The 23,624-nt window shown below is 57.7% G+C and overlaps 3 protein-coding genes and 15 non-coding genes across 23 annotated transcripts; 2 read left to right on the forward strand and 16 right to left on the reverse strand.

Moving 5' to 3' along the window:
- Positions 1–462: 462 nt before the first annotated feature.
- SCLY (selenocysteine lyase) lies at positions 463–5,966 on the reverse strand. Of its 6 annotated transcripts, none has more exons than XM_014870482.2 (14): positions 5,910–5,966; positions 5,478–5,572; positions 5,278–5,390; positions 5,089–5,189; positions 4,803–4,959; positions 4,384–4,511; positions 4,112–4,276; positions 3,675–3,781; positions 3,318–3,354; positions 2,525–2,608; positions 2,272–2,374; positions 2,031–2,106; positions 1,213–1,403; positions 463–701 (listed from the first exon to the last, which is right to left on the reverse strand). In XM_014870482.2, the coding sequence occupies exons 2-13, from the start codon at positions 5,525–5,527 to the stop codon at positions 1,244–1,246; spliced, it is 1,281 nt and encodes a 426-aa protein (XP_014725968.2). In that variant the 5' UTR covers positions 5,528–5,572; positions 5,910–5,966; the 3' UTR covers positions 463–701; positions 1,213–1,243. The 6 variants fall into 6 exon arrangements, with proteins under 6 accessions (XP_014725968.2, XP_088026770.1, XP_088026769.1 ...); XM_088170644.1 differs by having other exon boundaries at positions 1,204–1,403; XM_088170643.1 differs by lacking the exon at positions 5,910–5,966 and adding an exon at positions 5,688–5,748.
- Positions 5,967–5,980: 14 nt separating this feature from the next.
- LOC106849704 (uncharacterized) lies at positions 5,981–10,224 on the forward strand. Its single transcript, XM_014870490.2, has 2 exons — positions 5,981–6,115; positions 6,743–10,224. Exon 2 carries the CDS (start codon positions 6,776–6,778, stop codon positions 7,622–7,624), a length of 849 nt encoding a protein of 282 aa, XP_014725976.1. The 5' UTR covers positions 5,981–6,115; positions 6,743–6,775; the 3' UTR covers positions 7,625–10,224.
- Positions 10,225–13,181: 2,957 nt separating this feature from the next.
- AIRE (autoimmune regulator) lies at positions 13,182–16,911 on the forward strand. Its single transcript, XM_014870333.2, has 12 exons — positions 13,182–13,704; positions 13,796–13,970; positions 14,060–14,212; positions 14,312–14,383; positions 14,490–14,603; positions 14,722–14,846; positions 14,994–15,071; positions 15,363–15,478; positions 15,549–15,761; positions 15,851–15,947; positions 16,199–16,267; positions 16,438–16,911. The coding sequence occupies exons 1-12, from the start codon at positions 13,564–13,566 to the stop codon at positions 16,516–16,518; spliced, it is 1,434 nt and encodes a 477-aa protein (XP_014725819.2). The 5' UTR covers positions 13,182–13,563; the 3' UTR covers positions 16,519–16,911.
- Positions 16,912–17,312: 401 nt separating this feature from the next.
- LOC148222561 (5S ribosomal RNA) lies at positions 17,313–17,431 on the reverse strand. Its single transcript, XR_015805867.1, has one exon. It is a non-coding gene; the product is annotated as a 5S ribosomal RNA (ribosomal RNA).
- A 307-nt stretch (positions 17,432–17,738) lies between these two features.
- On the reverse strand, positions 17,739–17,857 carry LOC148222562 (5S ribosomal RNA). Its single transcript, XR_015805878.1, has one exon. It is a non-coding gene; the product is annotated as a 5S ribosomal RNA (ribosomal RNA).
- Positions 17,858–18,164: 307 nt separating this feature from the next.
- On the reverse strand, positions 18,165–18,283 carry LOC148222563 (5S ribosomal RNA). Its single transcript, XR_015805889.1, has one exon. It is a non-coding gene; the product is annotated as a 5S ribosomal RNA (ribosomal RNA).
- Positions 18,284–18,590: 307 nt separating this feature from the next.
- Positions 18,591–18,709, reverse strand: LOC148222564 (5S ribosomal RNA). The gene has a single exon (XR_015805900.1). It is a non-coding gene; the product is annotated as a 5S ribosomal RNA (ribosomal RNA).
- A 307-nt stretch (positions 18,710–19,016) lies between these two features.
- On the reverse strand, positions 19,017–19,135 carry LOC148222565 (5S ribosomal RNA). Its single transcript, XR_015805910.1, has one exon. It is a non-coding gene; the product is annotated as a 5S ribosomal RNA (ribosomal RNA).
- A 307-nt stretch (positions 19,136–19,442) lies between these two features.
- On the reverse strand, positions 19,443–19,561 carry LOC148222566 (5S ribosomal RNA). Its single transcript, XR_015805868.1, has one exon. It is a non-coding gene; the product is annotated as a 5S ribosomal RNA (ribosomal RNA).
- Positions 19,562–19,868: 307 nt separating this feature from the next.
- On the reverse strand, positions 19,869–19,987 carry LOC148222567 (5S ribosomal RNA). Its single transcript, XR_015805869.1, has one exon. It is a non-coding gene; the product is annotated as a 5S ribosomal RNA (ribosomal RNA).
- Positions 19,988–20,294: 307 nt separating this feature from the next.
- Positions 20,295–20,413, reverse strand: LOC148222568 (5S ribosomal RNA). The gene has a single exon (XR_015805870.1). It is a non-coding gene; the product is annotated as a 5S ribosomal RNA (ribosomal RNA).
- A 307-nt stretch (positions 20,414–20,720) lies between these two features.
- Positions 20,721–20,839, reverse strand: LOC148222569 (5S ribosomal RNA). Its single transcript, XR_015805871.1, has one exon. It is a non-coding gene; the product is annotated as a 5S ribosomal RNA (ribosomal RNA).
- Positions 20,840–21,146: 307 nt separating this feature from the next.
- LOC148222570 (5S ribosomal RNA) lies at positions 21,147–21,265 on the reverse strand. Its single transcript, XR_015805872.1, has one exon. It is a non-coding gene; the product is annotated as a 5S ribosomal RNA (ribosomal RNA).
- Positions 21,266–21,584: 319 nt separating this feature from the next.
- On the reverse strand, positions 21,585–21,703 carry LOC148222571 (5S ribosomal RNA). The gene has a single exon (XR_015805873.1). It is a non-coding gene; the product is annotated as a 5S ribosomal RNA (ribosomal RNA).
- A 307-nt stretch (positions 21,704–22,010) lies between these two features.
- On the reverse strand, positions 22,011–22,129 carry LOC148222572 (5S ribosomal RNA). The gene has a single exon (XR_015805874.1). It is a non-coding gene; the product is annotated as a 5S ribosomal RNA (ribosomal RNA).
- A 307-nt stretch (positions 22,130–22,436) lies between these two features.
- On the reverse strand, positions 22,437–22,555 carry LOC148222573 (5S ribosomal RNA). The gene has a single exon (XR_015805875.1). It is a non-coding gene; the product is annotated as a 5S ribosomal RNA (ribosomal RNA).
- Positions 22,556–22,862: 307 nt separating this feature from the next.
- On the reverse strand, positions 22,863–22,981 carry LOC148222574 (5S ribosomal RNA). The gene has a single exon (XR_015805876.1). It is a non-coding gene; the product is annotated as a 5S ribosomal RNA (ribosomal RNA).
- A 319-nt stretch (positions 22,982–23,300) lies between these two features.
- LOC148222575 (5S ribosomal RNA) lies at positions 23,301–23,419 on the reverse strand. The gene has a single exon (XR_015805877.1). It is a non-coding gene; the product is annotated as a 5S ribosomal RNA (ribosomal RNA).
- Between the last annotated feature and the right edge of the window lie 205 nt (positions 23,420–23,624).

A 23,624-nucleotide genomic window follows, 5' to 3' on the forward strand; every position in this document is an offset into this window, starting at 1 on the left:
CTGTAAGGTCCATGACAGATTAAAGATCTAGCCCTGAAGCAGATCAAAATCCCTTCTATGGAACTATTTTTTCTAAAGGAGGTTTTGACTGTTATCCAAGGGAGGGGGAAAATGGAGAAATAAAAGAATGCATTTGAGATGGAGATGTGAGCAGCATGGTAATACTGACCAGCCTGGCAGGATCAGTGACTGTCAGTCAGGGTGTTTGGGTACTAAAATCCAGTAAGACATCGGATTTGCGAAGAGCCCCATGGTTTTATAAGTCCAGATAGTATTCCTGGCTATTCTAAAGAGAAAGGCCAGCATCTGTATCCATGGGCTCTGTGCCAACCAGGCCCTGCAGGCACCTCCCACTCCAGCTGCCTGTGCCTCTGTTCTGTGACATGAGCATTTTCTGAGGGAAAAGGCATCACTCAGATGGCTCCAACCAGTCCAGCTTCCCCCATAGAAAGTACATTTTACTTGTGAAAAGAAGCAGCATTTATTTTTATTCCTAATACTTAGGGAGACCAAGTTGCCTGACATCAGCCAGCCCAGCTGACAAAGCTCCTGATCCGTGTGACACTTGTGTCCTCCAGTGTTGGTGATGCCAGAGACCCCCTGGGCCACGCTGGGTTCCATCAGGTGCTGGCACAGTCACAGCTGCCTTGACAACTGTCTCCTTGAGGATCGGGTGGAGTTGGCAACAGGAGCTCTGCCCCCTGTAGGAAAGACAGAAAAAGGGGAGCAGGTAAAGCAAAGCAGTGCTGGGAAAGCTCTGCCCAGCCAGAAATCCCTTTGACAGCTTAGGGCAGAGCAGTTCCCAGCCCAGAATCCTGCTGTGCTTCTATCAACCCCTCATTTAACTCTGAGGCAGATGGTCTTTCTGCTCTGGCTGCTCAGGCAGCAGGAAAGCTTCCTTTGTGGAAAGCAACCAGGTCATGAGGCTCCTCTTTCCATGGCTTCCACGCCTGTCCCTCTGCACGGACTCGAGCCCTGAGGCTCAGCTGTGCCAACACATACATGTGCAGGCATCCAGCTAGACAGATCTGGCAAGCCAGGGGTACTGGACAGCAGGACTCTGCAAAAGCCTGTGCAGCGGGGCTGAGCCCTGGGCAAGCCCTGGAGTTCCCTCAGCCCCAAAGCAGCCAAGCCCCTCCTCAGAACCTCCCCCTGCCACCCCTGAGCCCAGGCTGGCACAGACAGCTCACACCCAAGGCCCACCCCAAGAACCTGAGTGGTGTCCGTGGAGCAATTCAGGGGTCTATGGGGCCTGGTCCTGCTCCAGCTGCTCCACAGCCTGCACGAGGTCCTGCACAGCCCTGTCCACATCTGCCCGTGTGGTGCCACGCCCCACACTCAGCCGCAGCGCATTCTGTGCCACCTCTGGGGGAATCCCGCAGCTCAGCAGCACTGGGGAGGGCCTGGAACACAGCCAGGAGAAGGAGGTTGGACTGGAAGGCCGAGGAAGCCCCACATATCAACAGGGAGCCTCACCGAGCCACAAGGGGAACCACATCTGCAGATACACCCCAGGGCACCTGTCCCCTGCACAGCCCCGTTTGCTTTCCAGGGGCACCCAATCCCACCGGGCTTGTTGCCCTATGGGGGATCTGGCTCTTCTAGGAAGAACCTGTTCCATATCCCTGTGGGTTGGCAACCCTTGGTCTCTAGACCAGGCCAAAAGCACTTACAGACCCCATATTCCCTAAAGGAGCTATCTGGAGATCCAAGCAGGGCTCTGGAACAGATGAGCCAGGCACACACAAACACAAGGCAGGCTCTCTTCTGCTAGTGTCAGGAGCTCAAAAGTACTTCCAAGCTCAGCTGGATCACCAAAGCTGGGAGGGACAAACTCCTTCGAAGCAGCAATCGAGCATTTCAGCTGTCTGTGCAATAATCTCCTTCACAGACCTTCAGCTCCTCTGAAAGCTCTGTACCTTCTTTGTTAAAGGTGATGCTGCCCAAGCCACTCCCTTTCCCTGTCCTGTTTCCATCCCTGTCTCTGTCCTCTGGGAAGATACCAGGGGCTGGAAAAGCTGTCTGCTCACCGATCTCCCTTCTCAGAGTGGCAGGCAGCCCCGACACTGGCGAGGAGCACCTTGCAGTGAGCCAGCACCCTTCGTCCTGCAGCACAAGCAACACAAGAACAGCTCTCCCAGTGCCAAGGCTCTCTACAGGGCCTCACCTCCCTGCCTGAGCCATGCCTGCCAGTCTCAGCTACAGGTGCTGTGAGGCACAGGTGCTTGACTCCGTGTAACCATCATGAGACAGCGGTAGGATAAGAGCTACCTTGAAGGCCTGGGCCCAGGATGGAGAAGTTACAGGTGTTGCAGAGTCGCTTGGAGCCCTTAAAGTGACTGTTGAAGCGAATCCTTTGCTTCCCAAATGAGGCCTGGAGAAATCAGAGGGCTGTGAACCACTCTGGGTTTCCAAGCAGCTCTGTCCTTTTGAGGGAGTGGGCAGGGCCAGAGGGACGTACCCACCCTGCTCCAGGCCCCATACTCTACAGCCGAGACTGCAGCAAGGGACCAGATGTGCTCACCTCCAGCGTGGCCTCTAGGTAATCCCGGACATCCCGCATATGAGCCTCATATGCCTCCCAGTTCTTGTTCACTAACTCTGCAGCCTGAGAACACAAGGACAGTGACCCTTGGACACCTCTGTGTGTGGTCCCTGGGATGTGAGCCCAGCCTGGAATAGCCTCTGCAGTGCCAGGTGCCCTGTGTCCCCTCTCAGGGCCCTGTGCCACATGAGCAGGGTGACTATCAGGGCTGCAAACCTGAAGCAAGCGCCCCAAAACACCCCCTTCGACTGGCACCAGAAAGCCCCACCACCTTTCCCAGGTCACCCTTGTGGACACTCACTTAAGAGAGCTAGGAAAATTACAGCCTGAAAAATCTTCCAAGCTGGAGCTTCTCAGCTCTGTTCCCAAGCTGATAAGCTGGTTCAGCTTCACTCAGGGAGATTTTCTCTCAGGATGATAACTTGGTCAAAACAGAGAGGAATTAATAACAAGACACCTGTTTCGGTGTGTGACCAGGCCTGGGAAAGAAGTGTCTTCTCTCTGCACCAATCAGCTTTATCCTGTCTTTTGAGTTTCGAGAGACTGTACTTAAGCAACGCATTTTTTAGAATAAACTCGTCTCTCTTTCCTGTCCGGAGAAGAATCACGTAGCTGTGTCTTATTTCCGCGGCATCTAAAGGGTTAATACCCTAACGCACGGCTACACACCCTCCCTCTCCCATCCCGAGTTTGTCCCTTCTGATGATCAGAGAGCACAAGTGGCTGTCTCTGTGCTGGGTCTGCACCACTCACCCCAACCATCCCAACTGACCTGGCCAAGGCCGGCAATCATCGGGGTGTTCTCAGTGCTGGAAGGGAACAGGGACCAGTGAGTTATTTCTCAAGACCAGAAACCCAACCTTGAGACATTTCCTCATGGGACCCCTCATGGGCTGGCAGGGGCTCCTGGACACCTCTCTGAGGTGATTGAGAAGGAGGCAGTTCCACCCTTGGCAAAGCCTGAGCTCCAGGGAGTTTCCATTCACGGATCCATTTCCCTGCTCTGCTGGGCTGCTCGCCCCAGGGCTGGCAGGTGACATAGCTGCCACCTCAGCTCACACAAGGCAGCCCATGTGGCTTGGCCACCAGCCAGAGGCCCAGCTCTCCAGGTAATCACCTGCCCCCTTACCCTGGCCGGAAACTCCTCTCCTGTCCCCCTCCAAAGAGCATGGGGTGTAGTGGGGTGGCAGTGCCGGGGCTGCGGGTGTACAGTGCTCCAATCCGTGGGCCATGGAACTGTGGGGACAGCCACAGTGACCCTGGGGACACTGACAGTACTGACAGTGCTTCCTACCCTCCTGCCCAAATCTGAGTGCCCTCCAGTGCTGGCCGCCCCTGCCCATTGCACAGGCACAAGGCACTGCAGAGATGCTCCCCATCCTCAGTCTCCTGCTCCCAACCCAGACAGGTTCCACAGGAGTGAAATCTGTCTGAAGAGCACCCAGCAGGAGATCTTTGGCCACTGTGAGGTACCAAGCTGTGTGGAACACCCAAAGTTCCACTGACACCCCAGCAGAGATGTCACACAGGGCGATCAGCAGCTGGGCCATACGAGCAGGGCCACACCTTGTGTCCCACGATGGTCAGGTAGTCCACACCCAGCTCCTGCACATCCACATGCCCCTTGCCAATCATCTGTGCTGCATCTGTGTGCACCAGGATCCTGGGCAGGCCCTCTGCTGCTCTGCGCTGGTTGAGGGCACGGATGCGCTGGCTCAGCTCCGCGACGGGCTGGTGGCAGGGATGAGAGCTGGCATTCCAGGGAACTTCTGCTCCCCTCTGTGATCACCTCTTTGTGAGGCTATCTCCGCCCCATCCCCCTCACTGCCCACACTCACCATGATGACCCCAGTCTCATTATTGGCCAACATGAGGGAGACCAAGCAGGTGTTTGGCTGGATGGCGGCCAGGACATCATCCACCTCTGCCTGCCCACTCCGTGGAGACACAGGAACAAAGGTGGTTTCTGCAGGTCAGGAGACAAGCCCTGAAGCTGGCTGGGTAGGCTGTGATCACTCAGGGCTGCCTGTGCCCTACTGGGCAGGGCAAGAGTGTGTTGCCAGTAGGAGCACAGGCACAGAGCAGAGAGGTGACACATTCCGTTTAGGGGAACACACACAACCATGGGGGGAAACGGTGCCCTGCTCCAGGGGGAGAAAGTGCAAGATCACAGAGCATGCAGGATCTAGCCCTCCTCCAAAAACACCAGCAGAGACAAGTCTCCTGTTCAAACCTCATCTGTGCCTGTGCCACCCACCTGCCAGGCCCTCCCTCCCCATCTGCTCCAGCGGCAGGCGGATGGAGTCATGCTCCACACTCGATGTCACGATGTGTGGTGTGCCCCGGCTGTCCCCCCTCCCACGCTGGCTTTCGTGGAAGTGTCTGCAGGCAGTGTGGATCACCATGTTGTTCGCCTGAAGGAAGGAAGGAGAGGGAGGTTCAGAAGGAGCACAGCGCCGCTCATCCCCACCCTCCTCATCGCTGCTTGCTGAAGAGGAGTTGGTGGCAGGGATTCTCAGGAAGGGGGTACCCCGTGCTCCCACCTCTGTGCCCCCTGAGGTGAAGACAATGTCTTCAGGGCGGCCTCCTAGCATCCTTGCCAGGCCCTCTCGTGCGCTGCCAATGAGCTCCTTCGCCTTCCTGCCTGCAGGACCAGATCTAGCAACTCCCACGGGCTCCTGTCACCACGGGGCCCAGCCCGAGGAGGCAACATGGCCCATCCTGGTCCCTACCTGCAGGGTGGGAGCTGCTAGGGTTGCCCCAGGCCTGGCACATGGCATCCCACACGGCCTGGGCCACCTCGGGGGCCAGGGGGGTGGTGGCGTTGTAGTCCAAGTAGACCCTCCTGAAAGGGCAGGGGCAGATAAGGGGTGCTGGGGGGGCACGGGAGGGCACATGGGAGGGCACAGGGCAGGGCAGGGCAGGGCCTCACCCATCCAATGAGTCACACCGCGCCTCCACCGGCTCTGTCCCCGTGCCCATCACTGCTGCCGCCGTCACTGTCACCGTCTCGCTGCCGTCACCAACCTGGTACCGTGGGTTACAGACATATGGCTGCCCATGGGGGACCAGGCACCTGCCCTGCCTTGGGCACCACAATCACCCATCACCCTCCCGCCTGCCCCACAGCCATGGCACCCACCAATCAGCTCACTGGCCGCTACCCCCTCAGGGCACTGACCAATCAGCTGCCCCGCAGTAACGGCCGCCGTCACCCCGCTCCTCCAGCGGTCGCGCCACCCAATCCGCTGCCGCCATCCCCATTGGCCAGGGCCCCGCGAGCGCACGAGGCTCCCGCTGGCTCCCGGCGGGCGGCGCGCGCACCCCCTGTACCCCTTTCCTCCCCCTCCTGTGTGTCACTCACGCGCTGATTACGCGCGGCCCGAGGCGGAATGGGCGTGGCTCGCGAGGTGGAGCGCTTCCGGCGCGCGGGACTGGGCGGTACTTCCGGGACGGACGCAAGGCCAGGGAGCGGCGGCGCTTCCCCTCGCCAAGATGGCGGCGGCACCTTCCGTGCGATTCCTGTGCCGCACTCCGCGCGGGCTCCGCGCCGCACTCCGCGCGATGGCGGTGAGCGCCGGGCAGGGGGCGCCGGGGCGAGCAGCGACGACCTCCGCGCGGGGCTGGGGAAGGCGGCGCCTGGGGCCTGCCGCGCCGTGACTCAGCGCCGCACGGCGCAGGCGGCCCCGCGTGCCGCACCCGGTGTGGGGCCGAGACGCGGGAGCTGCCCGGGGATGCGCCCAAGGCGGCCGTGCCTCGTGACTTCGTGCCCCGGGCGGGCCGCGGCGGTGCGGGCCGTACCCCGGGTCGGGGGGGGGAGCGGGCGGTTTGGGCGCTGTCGCGGGGTCAGGCGGGCGGAGCCGCGGGCAGAGCACGGCCGGGCCGGCGCTGCGCCCGCGCTGCGGCCCCAGCGCGCCTGCCTCGCTGTAATTGATAAGGCGAAGTGCAAAACTCAATTAACTCCGAATTCCCGCACGCAGATGCGCCGTATTAGGCTCTGGGAGCCGCTCCGAGGAGCGATAGGCTCGCGGAGCAGGGGCTGGGATGGGCTGGGCTAACGCAGCCATCCAACAGCGGCCGAGCGCCGCAAAGCCCCGCGTCCCATTGGTCTCAGCACGGCTTATATCGGCTTGTTTCTGCTGCGTGGAAAAAACTGCCTCGTTTGACACAATCTTCTCTTTTCCTCCTGTCTTTCAGGTTATGTCGTAACCACAGAACTGCCGAGCAGTGATGGAATCACTGGACACTGAGGTGAGGGCACGGAAGACCCTGGGGACTGTGGAATACGTGGAGTCTTCGGGCTTCGCACAGGGGGTGCTGCCCACCAAGAAGGATGTGGTGCAGAACATGCTGTACCTGCTGCAGCCCAAGAGGGCCGGCCAGGCCCAGCGCTCCAAGGAGGACGCGGCCCAGCTGCTCGCAGAGCACCTGCAGGAACACTGGCTGGTCTGCAACCTGCACACCATCGCCACGCAGAACATAAAGAAACTCATCCTCAAAATGTATGAGGAGTTCACTCGATTGTACCAGACCAGGAAGCAGAGACAGAACCAGGCTTTTTCTGAGCGAGTCGACAGATTCAACGAGAGTTCAGAGAAGCTCTTTGACGTGTTTTGTATAGACACACAGATGAGGGATAAACTGGAGGAGTACAGTGGGATAAAAATGACCAGCATCGAGTGGAAGTTTCTGGAAGATCAGAGGAACGAGAGAAAAATGTACTACGAAGATTTCACAGAGAAGCAGGAGCTGAAGATGATGGAAAGAAGGCAGAAGATACAGTGTCTGGAGCACTTCAGGAAGCTTGCCAGGGAAGAGAAGGAGAGCAGCAAGGCAAAGGAGATGAAGTACAAGGGCGAGGAGCAGTCGGATGAGGGCACAAGTGTGGACGAGCTGTACCCTGCAGAGGAGGAGAATGGTGGCGCCCCGGCCTTCTCGCTGCGGGGCCGGCGGAAGCGCCGCTGCACCGCAGCTGCCGCCAGCACTGACCTGCCCCTGGAGGGCGAGCACATACGGATGAGCATCCGCAGGGTCAGGCCTGGCTTCTACGAGACTGTAGAAAAGGCAAAAAACTGCTAGCGCCCGCCACGGAGTGCGGGCAGAGCTGCTGGAGTACAAGGTGGCAATGCACACGTTAGGCAAGTTTGAAATCCCACCATCCATTGGAAGTGATTGTTGTAGATCCTCAAGCCAGAGCTCAGGAACATGCTGCCTCCAGGGAAGAGGGCTGGGATGATGACAATGGCAGCAAGGACTAAACCACATGGATTTGGAAGGATGAGCTGTCAGCAGACAGCGATGCCAAGGCTCAAATGCAGCAGATGATCCAAGGTTACGTAGCACATAAGCCTCTTCTTCCAAGGTCCTGTCTGCATCCGTGGGGTTTGGAAGTCTCTCAACATTTCTGAGCCAGTGGTGGCCTAACAGCGTGAATCAGGACTCAGATTTACTGCAGGGTGATAACTTGGACTTGCTGCTAAGAGAAAATCCCTGTGCTGAAGAGCCCTGGCTGCAGTGGGGGTGAAAGGTGCTTGGCCTCTTCCTGCGGGAGCTGGCATTTCTGCCAGGAAGGAAGTGGGTTTGCAGCATGTGTCAACAGCCCCGGAGAGGCATGCTGTGCTTTTGGAAAGGGACTGCTCTCCTGCTTGAGGAGTGAGCAGAGAGCAGGAGACAATGGAGTGCTTTGGCTGTTAAAGCATTGGTGATTCTGAATGTTTTATTCTAGATTCTATTTTACCAACGTTTCCTTGATGAGGAAAAACCTTCCCATAACTGGATGAGTTTTATCATGAAGTCCCTAATCTAGGATCTGGCGTGTGAATCCTAAATGAAGTGGTAATGTTTTATCTTTGGGGGGAGGGGGTTAACATAGAAGAAAATGCAAATTGCATTATTTAGTTTTAAGATGAGAATAATTTTATAAACTGTTATACTGCCTTTTTAGGACATAGGGAAGAAAAAGCCTTCCCAGGTGTAGCTGTGGTGTTCACAGCAGCAGGCACCCAGATCTGGGCTTGCTCTTCCACCCCCGAGGTGGTGTAGACCAGCGGGGAGAGATGGTAGTTTTCCACCCAGAGGTTGTTTGAACAAAGCGTGACCCTCTTGCCCACGTACATCCTGAGCAGTGACGTATCTGTGACTTTTTAGTTAAGAGTTGCTTTACTGGTTTTTAAAGATGAGAGACTTGTGAACTTCCAGTGAAACACAGTGCTGGAGATCTCTCTGGTGAGATGCCCAAACCTTGCCAGACCACACTGAAAATGGAAAACCCCCAAGTCTCTATTTGTCCACAAAAGATCTGTGGTAGAAAGAGCGCAAACTTGCCTGGTTTTAAAATTTACCTTCTAGTGTGAATGTTGGTTTCCCCACTCCAGTATCTCAGCTTTTCCCTGTTTCTTTCCTCTCCGTCCTGCACATCATTTACTGACGTTAACTCATGCTCTTTCATTCTTTGGCTTTTGCTCCCTTTAACAATAAATGCATGTTCGAATAATTTTGACAGTTCATTTACTTTTGATGAATCAGTCCTCGGACTGCTTTGAAGTCCTGTGCCAAAGGAGGAGTGAAACACTGAGCAGCTGCTGGTCCCCTGGGACATGGCGGCCCTGGCCAGGCTGCCCAGGCAGGCTCCAGCCTTGGCCACCTGGCACAGATCTGTCCAGCTGTGAGCTACGTGTCCCTTCTCAGGGGCCCTGCTCCTTAGTGCTGGGGTCCTCGCTCTGTGTCTCTGACAAGTTCGTCATGGTAAGTCGCTCCAAAGTATTTAGTGCCCGCCGTGTGCTCTGCACCACTCATAGTTTTTACAGGTTTGGTAGCAGCACCCTTGAGCCTCCACTGCCTGAGGCTTCACAGCCTCCCTCCATCTCCTCTCTCTGACATGCTTCACTGACCTCCCCATGCAAATTATGTCACGTTTAAACTATTTGCCTTCCAGCCCGGAGGTGCTGGATTGAGCCTCTCACTGGGTCTCTACACCAGCAGCTCTGTTTCAGCAGGGAATATAGCCAAGCTCGGACCTCGCCAAAGTAGAAGTTTTTTAATAACTGCTGTAAGCCCCCTTTTTATTACAGATATAGCTGACAGTATAATGCTTGTGTGTAAAGCAAATCCATTGGGGTTGGCTCAGATATGGAACACAGCTGTATAGTGCTTTATGATTTTCAGGGATTCAGGGAATTTAAGGTTGTCAAATTTGACTTCCTGTCTAGCACAGGGAATTACATTTCATTCAGAAGCCCCACACTCAGCCTGCTGGTCTCAGTTGAACTGACAGAAAGTCAAGCCACAGGTGTCAGCAGTCTGCTGTCTTCCTTGTTATCTACTTAGTGATTAGTCACCTTCACTGTTTCACAAAAAGATGAAAAAATCTGACCAACTTCTAGGCTGTGATTCTTTTCACAACATCCTGTACAGGCTGAGCAGAGTTTATCACATTGAAATCATATTTGGGTTTTTTAACTGGGTTTGACTGTGGATAGAGCCAAAGCCTGGCTCTGTTTCTGCTGCAACAGGGGGGAAATTTCTAAATCATGTATTCTGGTATTCTGATTACTCTTCTTTGGGACCATGGTGCCTTTTTAATCAGGACAGTAAATCTTGTCCCAGGATTCTGTACTTTTGTACGTTAACAGTTGTTGACTTTCCTTTTTGGTGTGTCCCAAATAAATTAATATAACATACCTCTGGGCTTTTGTTTCTTCTTTCTAAAGGGGGAGGAAAGAGGAAACTGAAGCTAAAGTAGATCATCTGCTTCAGCTGTCCTTCTCAGGCCCTTGCAGGAGCAGCTGGGATGCATGCAGGTGGAGCTGCTCCCATCCAGACCATGTGGGGCGGTGGTAGGGAAGCTGGAAGAAATGGGAATCTGACACAGGCTCACATGAAGCCCTTTTTTTCCAACATGCTGGAGCCTGGAGCAGCTGAAGGTAAGGGGAGAAGAATAAAATCTCTGCACATGGTGGTTTCATGAGGACTCTCAGTGTGCCTCAGGCATGGTGGGATTGACATCAGAGACAAAGGTGCCTTCTTAGTGTGATCCCGTGCATGAGTGTTCCACTGCTACCTGTTCTCTCCTGACTGTGGTTCAAGGATGTTGTTTGAGATGAGTGAGGGGCAGTTGTATCCAAGCAAGACACAGTGATGGTTTGCACCAAAGGACTTCAGCAAGAAAGGAAAATTGGAAGGGAGGAAATGCTGGAAGGGGTGTGTTTGCATCAATAGCTTTTGCAGGAGGGAACTGAGGTGCATCCAAGGGCCTACAAATACTTCTGCTGGATGCTGAGTCACTGATTTTATTGGGTATTTGGGGAAGAACATGGTCAACCCTCACCCTTTGAGTCCTGGTTTCTGCAGGAGGAAAGGAAAGGAAAGGGCATCCTGAAAGCCCTGTGTGCGCTGCAAAGAGAGAGAAAAGACAGCAACACACACGGACCTCTTTGGGGAAAAAAGGCCAACTTTATTGTAGGGACAACCCGTATTTAAAGTGTGTTACGTGCAGCTAGGACAGGACAGTAGTTCACTGGACAATTGGGAAAAACATCCTTGGGACAGTAACTCAGGATGTATCCCACGGGAAAGACACCAGGTGTTAATCTTTATTATGAATTCCACTCTGTTTTTCACTATATTATCATCCTAGGAGACTTCCTCCCTAACTGAAACTGTAGTCAGCTTGTCAGCCTGGGAATGGACCTGAGAGTCAGGAGAAATCCAGGCCTGAAAAGGATTTCCAAGCTGTAATTCCCTAGCTCTCTAAATGTGTGTGTCCACAGCCCTGCACCCCAGCCTGGGGCCCTGGCAGCCAGGCAGGGCACATGCCAGCCCCAGGCAAAAGCTGCCTTTTTGCAGCCCTTCCAAGTTCCTTGGAGCTGACCAGGCCAGCTGTGAGTGAGATTGTACAGAAATATCCACCTAATTTCCCAGCATGGATGTGCCTCTTCACGTGGCCACTGCTCTGCCTCCTGCCCCTCAGGAAGGGGAAGGAACACAAAGAAAACCACCCAAAATGCAAATCATGGCACTACTGAGTGGGCTGGATGTGGAAAACAATGTCTGTGACTCAGCACAGAAACAGTCACAAAGCTGGAATTTAAAACAAGTCCAAGCCCAGCACTGTGGGAATATGGCTGATGGAGTGTTGGGCAGTGCCTTCCCCACGAGGGAGCTGGGTGGGCAGGGAGAAGTGCCAGAGCCTTGTCCTAATCAGCTGTCCCAGACAGCTTAACACAGAGTGACAGTGACAAACTGTAGCACTGCAGGTGGGATACTGGGGAAAACAGTGTTCCTGGGAAGAGTGGAACAGACCTGTGAGGCTGTGTCACAAATGTGCTCGTGCTCAGCGCCTGTGGCCGGGCTTGGGCAGATCTCCAGGAGGGGAGATGAACCTCCTGTGTCACCTGACATCCACGTTTTTCCCCTGGGGAGACACATGGCATAGGTGCTGGTGAAGCCATCCCCACTGTGGCATAGCTGGGCACAGAATTCCTGATGTGGTTACAGGAACCCAGCGTGACATCTGCCCAACCCCTATCCTATGGCTCTCACTGCCTCCTTTTTTCCAGGGGGAAAAAATCCCCCTGAATGCCGAAAGGAGCTGCAGGGCGAGCCTTTCCACAGGCAACCACATTTATTAACCAGACACGTGTATTTCCTGCTCTCGCCAAGGGTGTTGTCTTATTATTCTTCCCGAGTTTCTTGACAGCAGATGCTTCCTCCTGGAACAGCTTTGGAGCTAGCAGATACTGCTTCAGTCTTTTAAGACATAGCAATGAAAGTTCCTCTATGTATCCATCCCCTTGTGCTGCTCAGCACTGTCCCCTCCTGCACCATGCTCGGGTCCTGCTCAGGACGGGGTTTGCCCCATGGCCTGGGGACAGCTGTGCACAGCCACGGCAGCCCTGGCAGAGCCTGCTGGGCAGCCCAGACACACCTCCAGAGGGCGGGAGGCTAGAAATTGATCCTGGGGAAATCCAAACGTCTGGGAGTTGGGGTAGGAGCGGTTGAGCTTTCTCTTTCCCAGCTACCTGGTACAGAACAGCCAGGCCCCCAGACTTTTCTATGCCAGATGCTCTCAAAAAGCCAGCTTCCCCCTGGCTCCAAGCTTTTTGCAGCTCCATATGCTCAGTTTTGGGAAGTGGGTATTGACAGAGCTGTGGGCTGCACCTGCCCAGGCATTCTCTGGGTACTCTCATGGCACTGCCATGGCTCTGGCAAGATGTTTGCTTGTTCAGCTTCCTCAATTGTACTCTAACACACATTTTTGTGGAGTTTCTTTGTGTGTCAGTGCTTCCAACTGCCCCACAGAAGCTGCCTGCAACCTCAGTTGGCCCAGTCTCCAACAGCATTTTATATTCTTTTGCAGGCCAATGTCACCAAAATCACATCTTGGCTCCTCTGTCTCCGGAATGCATTCATTATGTGAGCACTCAGAAAGTTCCTCCTGCGGTACCCTGTGTTTCTATCTTGAGATATACCACATTGTCCATGAGAGATGCTGGGAAGGGAAGTCGTGAGTGTGGGGGGAGGATACACTCAAAGTCATCCACACTCCGACTCTCTTTCCTCGCCGTCACACCCCCAGCTGTTGTGCCCTTACTTCCCACATGCCCCTGCAGCCGAGTTTCTAGATGAGAGAAGCAGGTCCTGTGGAAAGTCCAGAAATTTTGGGAGGCGTCTGGGTGACCACAGATATGAGAGAGGTGAGAGCCCCTCGCCAGGACCTCACTGACCCCCTCTCACTGGTCACCCCGGGGTGGTCCCCGCGGGTCGGGTGTCCTTTACCAGCGGCACAGCCGACCCCACGCTGGCTGCCACCCCTGGAGCTGGGGAAGTGCCTGACCTCAAGCCCGGGGCTGTGGCGTTGGGACAAGCCCAGCGCCGCCGGGCGGGAGGGACGGGTTCATGTTACGGCCTCGTAAAGAAATGAGTGGGGCTGCGGGAGTGCACTGAGGTTTCCGGTGCCGCGGCCAAGATGTATTAAAGGAGAGGTACGGGCGGCTGCGGGCTCCGGCAGTGTCCTAGGCATGGCGGGGCCGGGCAGCGACGGGGACCTGCGGCGCCTGCTAAAGCTGCACCGCACCGAGATCGCCATGGCAGTGGACGACGTCTTCCCACTGCTGCATGGGCTCGCTGACCACGACGTCGTCCCTGACCACATCTTCAAGGTGAGGCTGCGGAGCAGGACAGGACGGTCCTGCTGTGGGGCTGGGGCCGGAGGGCCAGAGGGCAGCCCGCGGGCCATGGTGTGCCTGGCAGGAGACGCTGAGCCGGACGGAGCGGGAGGGCTCCCACCGCGCCTTCCATGCACTGCTCACCTGGCTGCTGGGCCGCGACACCGCTGCCCTCCGCGACTTCTGGGCCGTCCTCTTCAAGGACTACAACCTGGAGCGGTACTCCCGGCTCCGGCCTCTCCGCGGCGCCTTCCCCAGAGGTAGCAGGGGGTCAGGTGGGACTGACACCCCCGGGGGCTGGCAGTGGGCAGGGTGCTGGTGCCTGTCCCAGTTCCTATTCTTCTTGCAGAGGTGGAGCTGGGGCGGCAGCGCCGTGGAAGGCGTCTCTCCCCGAGCCCTACAGCACCGGCCCCACACAGACCCCAAGGCAAGAGGAAAGCCCCTGAGGAACGGGACAAGGCCCGGGCGGCACAGCTCGCTCCACGGCACAGCACCAGTCCCGGTATGGAGACCCAGAGCAGGATGGAGACGGGGCAGGGTGCTGCCCCTGAGGTATTGTGGGGTGTTGTGCCCCCTGACGCCCATCCTCACAAAGCTGCAGGGCCCCTGATGAAGGCAAAGACTGTGAAGAAGCCGGAGGGCACAGATACCCCCCGCACCTCTCGTGCCAGCGGTGAGTGCCAATACCCTCAGGGCAGCTTCTGCCTGTGTGCTCTGCTTGCCCATAGCCATGGGCAGGGGCTGCCCACCCCACTGAGTCGCAGCTCCCCCGCCTGCAGCCCTCCAGGCAGTGGCTGCCTCGGTGCAGAGAGCAGTGGCCGTGGCAGGTGGTGAGGTGCCCGTCAGCCGTGGGGCCATCGAGGGCATCCTCATTAAACACGTGCTGGATCCAAGTAAGTATAGCCCAGGCCAGCCACCTCCTGCCCATTTTAGTCCCCAGATTCAGGAGCCACCCTCAGGCAGGGCGAGGTGGGGAAGGGGAGCTGGAGCTGCCTCTGGCCTCTCTTACAGGCAGCTCCAAGACAGGCAGCAGAGGGGGGGACGTGCCATATACCCCAGCTGCCTGCGAGGAGCCAGAGGCCAAGAGCAGAAGCCACAGCCTGAAGCCCCCTGCCCAGCCCAAGGCATGCCAAAGTGTACAGACATCCCCCTCATATGTTTTCACCCCCATCTTCTGCAGGCTGTGAAGGGGGGTTGTTCCTTCACGGCATCATAGCCATGGCCTGGGGGTGTCCCCCAATGCAAGCAGTGCCTCTCGAAACTCCTTCTTGTCTCACCAACAGAACAGGGAACCCCAACTGGACACCCAGGGCCAGCTGCCAGCAGCCACTGTGTATAGCCAGGACCCTGTGCCCCTCCAGGTGAGCCTGGGATTTGACACCTGGTGTACTCCCAGGAGGAATTGTTGGGAATCCCCTGGCATGTCCATTTCCCCGGGCCTTGAAAAGGAAACCCAGAGCTCAGCTACTGGGGGTTCACCAGGTTACGACCCCCAAGAGACAGGCAATTTTACTACCCTGAAAGGACTGGTATGTTTGGTATAGGGTGGGTGATGCAGGGGGAGAGGGCAAGGGGGATGACAGACCTTGCCAAAGCCATGGCTTCAGCCTATGAGTGTGGCAGTGACCCCCTGCCCACTCTCCCGGGGACAGGAGAACGAGGATGAGTGTGCAGCATGCGGTGATGGTGGTGAGCTCATCTGCTGTGATGGCTGCCCCAGGGCCTTTCACCTTGCTTGCCTGGTGCCCCCACTGCCCCACGTCCCCAGGTGAGTGCCAGGGCACACAGGGATGCCAGTGCCCCCTGCTGTCCCTCACTGCTCTGATCCCACTGTGCAGTGGGACATGGAGATGTGGCTCCTGTGTGGAGAATGTGACTGAACCGGGCAAGCTGATGGAGAGACCCCCCTTGCCTGTGGAGAGACCCCCCGAGATCCTGGGGGAGGAAGTGCGGGACATCCAGGCTGGTGGAGTTGAGGGGAGCATCTGCAGCCGCTGCTGCACCCGGATCCCCACTGCCCGACATTGTCCTGCTCCCAGTGAGGACCCCAGGTGAGTCCACCATCATGCCCCACATCCCAGCCTTAGCTCCTCCCTGGAGGATTCTGCCCTGACGGTCTGTGTCATCCCTGATGGTGCAGGGGGCTGCTCTTGTGCATGTCCTGCACGGGCACCCTGGACACAGGTGGTCTGGGCACGAGCGCAGCAGCTGGAGAACAACTGCTTCCGGCAGCCAAGGTCAGCACAAGCAGTACTAGGAACATGGTGAGAGAGGAAGAGTGGGGCCTGAGGGGGGCAGGACGGTGGAGGTGGATCAGGCAGGTGATGGATGGGCTGACACCACACTGAGACAAGCTAGTGAACCTGTCCTGGGAGAGCATGAGCTGGGACCACACCAGCTGAGGGACTGAACATGGCTAGCAATCTGACCAAAAGGTGAGCAGGCTGAGGGCAGAGAGGGAGCTGGCAGAACATCTCTCCATGTACAGGCAGAGGATGAACCCCTTGGCAGTGACCCTTTATTGAGCCGGGACGACCTCGATGCACTCCTAGGTGAGGTAAGATGCTGTGTGCCACCAATAGACAGATTCCATGCAAAGAGGACCATGTCTTTCGTGTGGCCCACAGGATGACATGGGGCTGTCGGTCAGGCAGTGTGTGCCTGCAGAACCCCGTGGGAAAGATGTGGGATGGGAAGAGAAAATAAACACCTTGGGTTCTCCCACAGAACACATGGGATGGAATCTTGCAGTGGGCGTTCCAGACCATGGCACGACCACTCGCAGAAACACAGGGACACCTCACCTAGTGCAAATAAAAAGCAGCAGATTCCACATCCCGAGCCATGAAAAAGTGATCTCTGAGAAAGACCCAAAACAAGAGGCACACAGGCATGAAGGGAACAAAAAACTGAATAAAACACTGTCAACACATGGCAGAAGGTCACTCCTGAAATAGCAAAGAAAGAGGAAAACAGAGGCGCCCAGGCAGTGACAATCACCAGACAACATTTGAAGGGAAAAATATACATAAAAAAAAAAAAAAAGCCAAAAAAATATAAACAGGTGATTGAAAAAAATATCCAAACAAAAACGTAAGAAAAAAAATGCAATTCGTAAAAATGCTGAGAAGAAAAACATGAGACTTCAAACACATCAAAAATGAAAGGAGAAGTTGATTAAGAAATCTCTAAAATGTCAAAAAACGGAGGGAAAAAAAGCCAAACCGGGCCCGACCCTGCTTAGCTTCCGAGATCAGACGAGATCGGGCGTTCTCAGGGTGGTATGGCGGTAGGCACCTCTCAACCCATCCGCAGCGCTCACGAGCACCCACCACCCACCTTCCTGCCCTGCCCTAAAACCCCACGGATACACGACACGGCCACCAGGGCGGCCAGTGCCAACGTCACCTTCTCTACGCGCGCCCCTACGCTACAAAACTCACGCTGGGCACAAAACCCACACGAGGCCAGCGAGCCTCATGAGCCACCTTTGCCCGCTCCCTCTCTTGGCCCTCAGCACAGCTGCCCAAGCACAGCAAGAGACCTCCAGCCTCACAATGGCTGCCCAAGCAAAACAGGAGCCCTTCAGCACCCAGCAAAAGAGCCTACAGCACCCGGTATTCCCAGGCGGTCTCCCATCCAAGTACTAACCGGGCCCGACCCTGCTTAGCTTCCGAGATCAGACGAGATCGGGCGTTCTCAGGGTGGTATGGCCGTAGGCACCTCTCAACCCATCCGCAGCGCTCACGAGCACCCACCACCCACCTTCCTGCCCTGCCCTAAAACCCCACGGATACACGACACGGCCACCAGGGCGGCCAGTGCCAACGTCACCTTCTCTACGCGCGCCCCTACGCTACAAAACTCACGCTGGGCACAAAACCCACACGAGGCCAGCGAGCCTCATGAGCCACCTTTGCCCGCTCCCTCTCTTGGCCCTCAGCACAGCTGCCCAAGCACAGCAAGAGACCTCCAGCCTCACAATGGCTGCCCAAGCAAAACAGGAGCCCTTCAGCACCCAGCAAAAGAGCCTACAGCACCCGGTATTCCCAGGCGGTCTCCCATCCAAGTACTAACCGGGCCCGACCCTGCTTAGCTTCCGAGATCAGACGAGATCGGGCGTTCTCAGGGTGGTATGGCCGTAGGCATCTCTCAACCCATCCGCAGCGCTCACGAGCACCCACCACCCACCTTCCTGCCCTGCCCTAAAACCCCACGGATACACGACACGGCCACCAGGGTGGCCAGTGCCAACGTCACCTTCTCTACGCGCGCCCCTACGCTACAAAACTCACGCTGGGCACAAAACCCACACGAGGCCAGCGAGCCTCATGAGCCACCTTTGCCCGCTCCCTCTCTTGGCCCTCAGCACAGCTGCCCAAGCACAGCAAGAGACCTCCAGCCTCACAATGGCTGCCCAAGCAAAACAGGAGCCCTTCAGCACCCAGCAAAAGAGCCTACAGCACCCGGTATTCCCAGGCGGTCTCCCATCCAAGTACTAACCGGGCCCGACCCTGCTTAGCTTCCGAGATCAGACGAGATCGGGCGTTCTCAGGGTGGTATGGCCGTAGGCACCTCTCAACCCATCCGCAGCGCTCACGAGCACCCACCACCCACCTTCCTGCCCTGCCCTAAAACCCCACGGATACACGACACGGCCACCAGGGCGGCCAGTGCCAACGTCACCTTCTCTACGCGCGCCCCTACGCTACAAAACTCACGCTGGGCACAAAACCCACACGAGGCCAGCGAGCCTCATGAGCCACCTTTGCCCGCTCCCTCTCTTGGCCCTCAGCACAGCTGCCCAAGCACAGCAAGAGACCTCCAGCCTCACAATGGCTGCCCAAGCAAAACAGGAGCCCTTCAGCACCCAGCAAAAGAGCCTACAGCACCCGGTATTCCCAGGCGGTCTCCCATCCAAGTACTAACCGGGCCCGACCCTGCTTAGCTTCCGAGATCAGACGAGATCGGGCGTTCTCAGGGTGGTATGGCCGTAGGCATCTCTCAACCCATCCGCAGCGCTCACGAGCACCCACCACCCACCTTCCTGCCCTGCCCTAAAACCCCACGGATACACGACACGGCCACCAGGGTGGCCAGTGCCAACGTCACCTTCTCTACGCGCGCCCCTACGCTACAAAACTCACGCTGGGCACAAAACCCACACGAGGCCAGCGAGCCTCATGAGCCACCTTTGCCCGCTCCCTCTCTTGGCCCTCAGCACAGCTGCCCAAGCACAGCAAGAGACCTCCAGCCTCACAATGGCTGCCCAAGCAAAACAGGAGCCCTTCAGCACCCAGCAAAAGAGCCTACAGCACCCGGTATTCCCAGGCGGTCTCCCATCCAAGTACTAACCGGGCCCGACCCTGCTTAGCTTCCGAGATCAGACGAGATCGGGCGTTCTCAGGGTGGTATGGCCGTAGGCACCTCTCAACCCATCCGCAGCGCTCACGAGCACCCACCACCCACCTTCCTGCCCTGCCCTAAAACCCCACGGATACACGACACGGCCACCAGGGCGGCCAGTGCCAACGTCACCTTCTCTACGCGCGCCCCTACGCTACAAAACTCACGCTGGGCACAAAACCCACACGAGGCCAGCGAGCCTCATGAGCCACCTTTGCCCGCTCCCTCTCTTGGCCCTCAGCACAGCTGCCCAAGCACAGCAAGAGACCTCCAGCCTCACAATGGCTGCCCAAGCAAAACAGGAGCCCTTCAGCACCCAGCAAAAGAGCCTACAGCACCCGGTATTCCCAGGCGGTCTCCCATCCAAGTACTAACCGGGCCCGACCCTGCTTAGCTTCCGAGATCAGACGAGATCGGGCGTTCTCAGGGTGGTATGGCCGTAGGCACCTCTCAACCCATCCGCAGCGCTCACGAGCACCCACCACCCACCTTCCTGCCCTGCCCTAAAACCCCACGGATACACGACACGGCCACCAGGGCGGCCAGTGCCAACGTCACCTTCTCTACGCGCGCCCCTACGCTACAAAACTCACGCTGGGCACAAAACCCACACGAGGCCAGCGAGCCTCATGAGCCACCTTTGCCCGCTCCCTCTCTTGGCCCTCAGCACAGCTGCCCAAGCACAGCAAGAGACCTCCAGCCTCACAATGGCTGCCCAAGCAAAACAGGAGCCCTTCAGCACCCAGCAAAAGAGCCTACAGCACCCGGTATTCCCAGGCGGTCTCCCATCCAAGTACTAACCGGGCCCGACCCTGCTTAGCTTCCGAGATCAGACGAGATCGGGCGTTCTCAGGGTGGTATGGCCGTAGGCACCTCTCAACCCATCCGCAGCGCTCACGAGCACCCACCACCCACCTTCCTGCCCTGCCCTAAAACCCCACGGATACACGACACGGCCACCAGGGCGGCCAGTGCCAACGTCACCTTCTCTACGCGCGCCCCTACGCTACAAAACTCACGCTGGGCACAAAACCCACACGAGGCCAGCGAGCCTCATGAGCCACCTTTGCCCGCTCCCTCTCTTGGCCCTCAGCACAGCTGCCCAAGCACAGCAAGAGACCTCCAGCCTCACAATGGCTGCCCAAGCAAAACAGGAGCCCTTCAGCACCCAGCAAAAGAGCCTACAGCACCCGGTATTCCCAGGCGGTCTCCCATCCAAGTACTAACCGGGCCCGACCCTGCTTAGCTTCCGAGATCAGACGAGATCGGGCGTTCTCAGGGTGGTATGGCCGTAGGCATCTCTCAACCCATCCGCAGCGCTCACGAGCACCCACCACCCACCTTCCTGCCCTGCCCTAAAACCCCACGGATACACGACACGGCCACCAGGGTGGCCAGTGCCAACGTCACCTTCTCTACGCGCGCCCCTACGCTACAAAACTCACGCTGGGCACAAAACCCACACGAGGCCAGCGAGCCTCATGAGCCACCTTTGCCCGCTCCCTCTCTTGGCCCTCAGCACAGCTGCCCAAGCACAGCAAGAGACCTCCAGCCTCACAATGGCTGCCCAAGCAAAACAGGAGCCCTTCAGCACCCAGCAAAAGAGCCTACAGCACCCGGTATTCCCAGGCGGTCTCCCATCCAAGTACTAACCGGGCCCGACCCTGCTTAGCTTCCGAGATCAGACGAGATCGGGCGTTCTCAGGGTGGTATGGCCGTAGGCACCTCTCAACCCATCCGCAGCGCTCACGAGCACCCACCACCCACCTTCCTGCCCTGCCCTAAAACCCCACGGATACACGACACGGCCACCAGGGCGGCCAGTGCCAACGTCACCTTCTCTACGCGCGCCCCTACGCTACAAAACTCACGCTGGGCACAAAACCCACACGAGGCCAGCGAGCCTCATGAGCCACCTTTGCCCGCTCCCTCTCTTGGCCCTCAGCACAGCTGCCCAAGCACAGCAAGAGACCTCCAGCCTCACAATGGCTGCCCAAGCAAAACAGGAGCCCTTCAGCACCCAGCAAAAGAGCCTACAGCACCCGGTATTCCCAGGCGGTCTCCCATCCAAGTACTAACCGGGCCCGACCCTGCTTAGCTTCCGAGATCAGACGAGATCGGGCGTTCTCAGGGTGGTATGGCCGTAGGCACCTCTCAACCCATCCGCAGCGCTCACGAGCACCCACCACCCACCTTCCTGCCCTGCCCTAAAACCCCACGGATACACGACACGGCCACCAGGGCGGCCAGTGCCAACGTCACCTTCTCTACGCGCGCCCCTACGCTACAAAACTCACGCTGGGCACAAAACCCACACGAGGCCAGCGAGCCTCATGAGCCACCTTTGCCCGCTCCCTCTCTTGGCCCTCAGCACAGCTGCCCAAGCACAGCAAGAGACCTCCAGCCTCACAATGGCTGCCCAAGCAAAACAGGAGGCCTCCAGGCCGCCTGCCAGTACCCAGCAAAAGAGCCTACAGCACCCGGTATTCCCAGGCGGTCTCCCATCCAAGTACTAACCGGGCCCGACCCTGCTTAGCTTCCGAGATCAGACGAGATCGGGCGTTCTCAGGGTGGTATGGCCGTAGGCATCTCTCAACCCATCCGCAGCGCTCACGAGCACCCACCACCCACCTTCCTGCCCTGCCCTAAAACCCCACGGATACACGACACGGCCACCAGGGCGGCCAGTGCCAACGTCACCTTCTCTACGCGCGCCCCTACGCTACAAAACTCACGCTGGGCACAAAACCCACACGAGGCCAGCGAGCCTCATGAGCCACCTTTGCCCGCTCCCTCTCTTGGCCCTCAGCACAGCTGCCCAAGCACAGCAAGAGACCTCCAGCCTCACAATGGCTGCCCAAGCAAAACAGGAGCCCTTCAGCACCCAGCAAAAGAGCCTACAGCACCCGGTATTCCCAGGCGGTCTCCCATCCAAGTACTAACCGGGCCCGACCCTGCTTAGCTTCCGAGATCAGACGAGATCGGGCGTTCTCAGGGTGGTATGGCCGTAGGCACCTCTCAACCCATCCGCAGCGCTCACGAGCACCCACCACCCACCTTCCTGCCCTGCCCTAAAACCCCACGGATACACGACACGGCCACCAGGGCGGCCAGTGCCAACGTCACCTTCTCTACGCGCGCCCCTACGCTACAAAACTCACGCTGGGCACAAAACCCACACGAGGCCAGCGAGCCTCATGAGCCACCTTTGCCCGCTCCCTCTCTTGGCCCTCAGCACAGCTGCCCAAGCACAGCAAAAGACCTTCAGCCTCACAATGGCTGCCCAAGCAAAACAGGAGCCCTTCAGCACCCAGCAAAAGAGCCTACAGCACCCGGTATTCCCAGGCGGTCTCCCATCCAAGTACTAACCGGGCCCGACCCTGCTTAGCTTCCGAGATCAGACGAGATCGGGCGTTCTCAGGGTGGTATGGCCGTAGGCATCTCTCAACCCATCCGCAGCGCTCACGAGCACCCACCACCCACCTTCCTGCCCTGCCCTAAAACCCCACGGATACACGACACGGCCACCAGGGCGGCCAGTGCCAACGTCACCTTCTCTACGCGCGCCCCTACGCTACAAAACTCACGCTGGGCACAAAACCCACACGAGGCCAGCGAGCCTCATGAGCCACCTTTGCCCGCTCCCTCTCTTGGCCCTCAGCACAGCTGCCCAAGCACAGCAAGAGACCTCCAGCCTCACAATGGCTGCCCAAGCAAAACAGGAGCCCTTCAGCACCCAGCAAAAGAGCCTACAGCACCCGGTATTCCCAGGCGGTCTCCCATCCAAGTACTAACCGGGCCCGACCCTGCTTAGCTTCCGAGATCAGACGAGATCGGGCGTTCTCAGGGTGGTATGGCCGTAGGCACCTCTCAACCCATCCGCAGCGCTCACGAGCACCCACCACCCACCTTCCTGCCCTGCCCTAAAACCCCACGGATACACGACACGGCCACCAGGGCGGCCAGTGCCAACGTCACCTTCTCTACGCGCGCCCCTACGCTACAAAACTCACGCTGGGCACAAAACCCACACGAGGCCAGCGAGCCTCATGAGCCACCTTTGCCCGCTCCCTCTCTTGGCCCTCAGCACAGCTGCCCAAGCACAGCAAGAGACCTTCAGCCTCACAATGGCTGCCCAAGCAAAACAGGAGGCCTCCAGGCCGCCTGCCAGTACCCAGCAAAAGAGCCTACAGCACCCGGTATTCCCAGGCGGTCTCCCATCCAAGTACTAACCGGGCCCGACCCTGCTTAGCTTCCGAGATCAGACGAGATCGGGCGTTCTCAGGGTGGTATGGCCGTAGGCACCTCTCAACCCATCCGCAGCGCTCACGAGCACCCACCACCCACCTTCCTGCCCTGCCCTAAAACCCCACGGATACACGACACGGCCACCAGGGCGGCCAGTGCCAACGTCACCTTCTCTACGCGCGCCCCTACGCTACAAAACTCACGCTGGGCACAAAACCCACACGAGGCCAGCGAGCCTCATGAGCCACCTTTGCCCGCTC

The sequence above is a fragment of the Sturnus vulgaris genome, chromosome 10, assembly GCF_052056855.1.
Source record: "Sturnus vulgaris isolate bStuVul1 chromosome 10, bStuVul1.hap1, whole genome shotgun sequence".
Taxonomy (NCBI): Eukaryota; Metazoa; Chordata; class Aves; order Passeriformes; family Sturnidae; genus Sturnus; species Sturnus vulgaris.